The 4,741-nt window shown below is 58.5% G+C and overlaps 1 protein-coding gene across 1 annotated transcript in view; it reads left to right on the forward strand.

The window, feature by feature from the left end:
* Nucleotides 1-4,741, forward strand: part of TTC28 (tetratricopeptide repeat domain 28) — a 63,821-nt gene that overhangs the window by 25,027 nt on the left and 34,053 nt on the right. The window contains exons 3-4 of the mRNA XM_015421270.1: nt 2,704-2,976; nt 3,762-3,892. Of these exons, the coding sequence (XP_015276756.1) occupies nt 2,704-2,976; nt 3,762-3,892 (404 nt within the window). The remainder of the gene's footprint in view (nt 1-2,703; nt 2,977-3,761; nt 3,893-4,741) is intronic.

Here is a 4,741-nt window from a genome sequence, read left to right on the forward strand (position 1 = left end):
AGAGGGCGCTGTCCAGACAGCCCCAACAGGTGCAGCTGCTGTCATCATGACCCAAGTCTGCAATGTCCCATAACCTCCTGGCCAGACCTCTGCCCACATTAAAGATGGAGGTGTGACATGTATCCTTTCTGACTTGACTGGAGAGTCACTGTTGCCAGGGAAGGCCCAGGGGTGTGTGTGTGTGGGGGGGGAGCCACCCCCCCACAGAAGGTCATTTATTTATTTATTATTTTAATTTATAGCCCACCCTCCCCGCGAGCGGGCTCAGGGCAGCTCACTAATAGGACGTAAACCAATACATAAAAACATTAAAACCGCATAAAACAATCAATACAATATTACAACATTATAAGTGCTCTAGATGTTTCGGAACAATCTTCAGTAAAAAGATGGCGTCTTGAAGATGGTACTCCCAAATCGGTGGTGTCAGTTCCACGCGGCGCTGTCGTTCTCTCCTCCCAGGGCCAGTTGGTAGTGATGGTAAGGTAGTGGCGGCTCCTACTCAAAAGCCTGGCGGAAGAGCTCCGTCTTACAGGCCCTGCGGAACATCAGTACAGGTGTCAGGCTAGCAAGCTTCTGCATTCACCTGCCTTTGGATTTGCCCAGTTGGTGCTTTGGGATCTGGGAAGACCTCTAGGCTGAAGAAGAGAGGGACCTTTGCTGCTGTAATGCCAGCACTGCTGTGACCTCTTATTAAGAGACTCTCTAGTTTAACGAAATGCAGCTGTGTCCACCTGGGCAGATGAACATTGTCCTTCTAGCCCTGCTTCTGGTTCTTGATCAGACTCAGAAGCCCCTGTTCTTTGGGTCCTTGGAGGTTACCAAAAACAAACTGGAAATCTCCTGCTGCCACCAGCAACTCAGAGTTGTTTCCTGCTAAACGAAGTTGCATGCCTGTCCCCTCTTCACACCTGCATTGCCACTTGGGGGCTCTGCCTAATTGCCACAGCCCCCACTTTGATCTTGCAAGCTAGCATGCGGGTGATTTGTGGCAACTTTGCCCTTTCAAACTGTTGCACTCAGAAGGGGGGGGGGTGACACAAGCTTACTTTCTGGCCCCTCCCATCACCACACTTCAGGTAGCCAGGCAAAAGGAATGTGGTGTGTTTCCAGAGACCAGGCTTAGAGCATTCAGAATACAAGGAAGTTTAGTAAGTGAATAAAAAGGCTACATGCGGTCTGGTCAAGTGTTCAGACTGAGCAAGTGTACAAAGAAAAGGTAACAGCACATAATCTCCTTTTCGCAGACTCGGTATTCATTTTAGATGATGTTTAAATAAGACAGGCTAGTAGTACTTGAAGTTGGAGGAGTTTAAAATTCATCATTACCTTAGTTCTCTGATTCTTTGGCTTTTTCCTCACCCTCACCATGTAGGCAAGATGGAGACCCTGGACATAAGTTTAGTCCTTTGTGGCTTGTGCCCATCCAAAGAGCTGCTCCAGGAGAAAGAGAAAAAGAGATCCTCCCTTGCCTTGAAAATGTTTATTCTTCCCTTGGGAGAGCCCATCCCACCTTGAGGTTGTGTTGATCTTTGTGCCTCTTGGGGGGGGGGAATAATCCATTGTAGCCATTTGGCTGTTCCCCGGTCTGTCCCTTGAGGTGTCGCCTTCTAGCCAGATGGGAGAAGGCAAACCATTGCCCTGCTGCAGCCAGAGCCTAATATTAGCACTGACCGCGTGGTGTTCTTGGCCTTGAGGGCTCAGCCCCCCCCCGGCCCCCTCCCTCCTTCCTTCCAGCCACACGTTTGCAGCTGGGTTCCCATTCACAAATATCGGGGTGGATTCTAGGGCGGAGGGCCTTTCTCCATTGCCTCCGTTCCCGCAAGCTGAGGAAAGTTTGAAAAGAGGGCTCAGCTGACTGGGCAAGAGACCCATGGGTGGGCAAGCCACATTCTACAGCTCTGCTGGGCACACTGTGTTTGGGACCTGCTGCCCTGGACAAACAGCTCTCTGGATTCTCCACTTGGAGAATTTGGTCCAAATTAAGTTATTTATTGAGGGGGAGGAGTGAGGAGAGAGGGGAGAAATAAGAAAAAGTCGCCACTTGTCTCGTCTGTTCATCTGAAAACCCCGGCGGCCGGCAAGCCCTTGCAGACCACGTGCCCGGGGGTGACTGTCACTGTTCGTGGACAGCTGCCACATGTGGCTTCCTTTCCGTCCCTTCCCTTGCTTGAACTAGACCAGGGGACTGAAAGGAGGATCTGCCCCCTGGAGTGAGCAGAGGTGAGAGGAACGGGCACCACGTGGCAGGATCGAGGGTGGGGAGGGGGTCCGTTAACGGCACCTGAGGACTGGCGGCCCCAGTCTTTCCTTTCGTTGCCAGGGAGGAATAGCTCAGAGAGAAGACAAGGCGCACACACAGCTCAGGGCCCTTGCTCTCCGAGGAGGACAGGTCCTTGTAAGGGGCACAGAAGGGGGTGGGGTACACATTTTGTGAACAGTAAAGCTGCTTTTCATTGCATCTGTTTAGGTTCTATGGTTGCACGTGTTTGATTGGCTTTCAAGGCGTTCCATGTTTGCCGCTGTGCTCCCGTCATGTGCTGCCTTTGCCCAAGCAGCCGAGGCATCTTAGGAGTCCGTGCACAACAGACCCCGCCGTGTGGCTTCCTGAAGCCTCCTTTGGGGGGAGGGGGCTTCCCTCGGAGTGGAAGGAAGTACGTTGAGTGTAGCCGCTGAAAGTGTTTCTCCCCCCCCTCCCCGCAGAGTCCCTCGAGCCGACATACCAGCAGCTGCAGAAGATGAAACTGGACAAGAGCCCCTTTGTGGTGGTCTCTGTGGTCGGCCAGGAGCTGCTGACGGCCGGCCATCACGGGGCCTCGGTGGTCGTCCTGGAAGCCGCCCTGAGGATCGGCACCTGCAGCCTGAAGCTGCGCGGCTCCGTCTTCTCCGCTCTGAGCAGCGCCTACTGGTCCCTCGGCAACAGCGAGAAGAGCACGGGCTACATGCAGCAGGACCTGGACGTGGCCAAGACCTTAGGTAGCCAGCCCCCGCCCTGCAGGGACTCCCTCGGGGGTGTGGAAGAGCTCTGGGGTGTCCCCACAGCAAGGAGAGGCACCCTCCCCCCCCCAAGAGAAGCCTCTGCAGCTTGTGGGGGGAAGGAGCACCTGGGGGGAGGGGTGGGCCCCACACGGGTCTTGGCTGCCCACCGGCGTGTCCCCATCCAGCCTCCAGGCAAGGGTCCAGGCGGACGGCTCCTTCTGCAGACTTCTGGAACAGGAAGGCTTTGGGGTGTCAGTGGTCCCACTTGCCCCCCCCCCCGGTGCCTGTAGCCACCGGAAGGGGCATCTGCCCCGTGTCGTCATGGCCAGGCCACGCAAAAGGCCATGGGGGGCACAGGGGGGCGGGGGCAGAGGCTGTGGGTCCCTCCCTCCCTCCCTCCGGGAGTGGCCTGAGGCGGGAGTTGGCGGGGCGCTGGAGGAGGAGGAGGAGGAGCAGTGAACAGAGCATGGCCGGGCTGGCTCATGGGCGACCCCCCCCTAAGAGGGCATCGGGTTCCCCACTGGAGCCGTGCGTGTCTCCCCTCGAGAACCCGGAAGGCGCTTGGGGCTAGCATGAGAGCCAGATCCAGAAACAGAGTTTCCGTGCCCGCTCACCCCGGGAGCCCAAGAGCAGCGCGGAGGGAGGCCAGTTATTCCACTGGGTCCGGAGGGGGGGGCCCAACCGCGACGGCTGGCCCTCGGCCCCGCTCCCCCCGGCTTGCCCTCCTGCCCCTCAGGAGCATCCCCTGGTTCAACCACGTCTCGCGCCTTCTTGTCGTCCAGGTGACCAGATGGGCGAATGCCGGGCTCACGGGAACCTGGGCTCGGCCTTTTTCTCCAAAGGAAACTACCGGGAGGCCTTGTCCAACCACCGGCACCAGCTGATGCTCGCCATGAAGCTCATGGACAGAGAGGTAGGAGGGGGGGTGTCCTTGAGTACGGGGGAGGAGGGGGGTGACAGCTCTCCCGAGGCGCCCTGGTGACCGCGCTGGCTGCATCCCAGGAGGTGGGTCTCTTGCGCCCCTCCCTCCAGTGACAGCTCTCCCCGTGGAGCCCTGGGGCAGGAGGGGACACCATCCCCCCCCCCGCCACCCTGCAGGATGGGTGCTGTGAGCCAGACCTCTGGAGAGGCTGCTGGTCCAGAGCTAGGTGACGGCGGCAAGGCAGGAGAGCGGTGTGGGCGGTCTCTCTGGCTGCAGCCTGGAGGGGCTGAGTTGTCGCGGAGAGTCTGCCGCCGCCGCCCTGCCTCGGCCCCTGCGCACGGGGTCCTCTGTGCTTCCGGGAGGGCTGCTGCCGCCAGGGGCCAAAGTGGCACATCCGGCTATTCCTGCCACCCTTCCTGGGGGGGGGGGGAAGGGGGAGAGCTCAGCAAGCCCTGAAACGGCCAGGCAGTGCCCGGCGGGAGGCGGGTTTCTTCTGTGCCTCTGGCTGGTTGGCCCGGAGGCCTTGCGGAGGAGCCGCAGGGCGGGGGGAGTGTGCCCCACCACAACGCTTTTCCCGTTTAGGACCCATCTGGGCACACAATTAGCAGCCCCTGCCAGCAAAAGGCTACTTGGATTGTGAGAAAGCTGAGCCCCTTGGATTTCCTGTGGATGTAACCACAGGAAATTACTCTGGCGCTTTCTGATGACATCATCCTAACCGCAGGGCTTCCTCTGAATGCACAGCTGTTTTTCTTGGCCCCTCTGCCGGGGGTCGCGCTCCCCCCTCCCCCTCCCCCCCCCCCCCCTCCCCGGACCACCAGTTTTTTTAACACTGCACAG

This window comes from Gekko japonicus, unplaced genomic scaffold, assembly GCF_001447785.1.
Source record: "Gekko japonicus isolate JY-2015 unplaced genomic scaffold, Gekko_japonicus_V1.1 scaffold416, whole genome shotgun sequence".
Taxonomy (NCBI): domain Eukaryota; kingdom Metazoa; phylum Chordata; class Lepidosauria; order Squamata; family Gekkonidae; genus Gekko; species Gekko japonicus.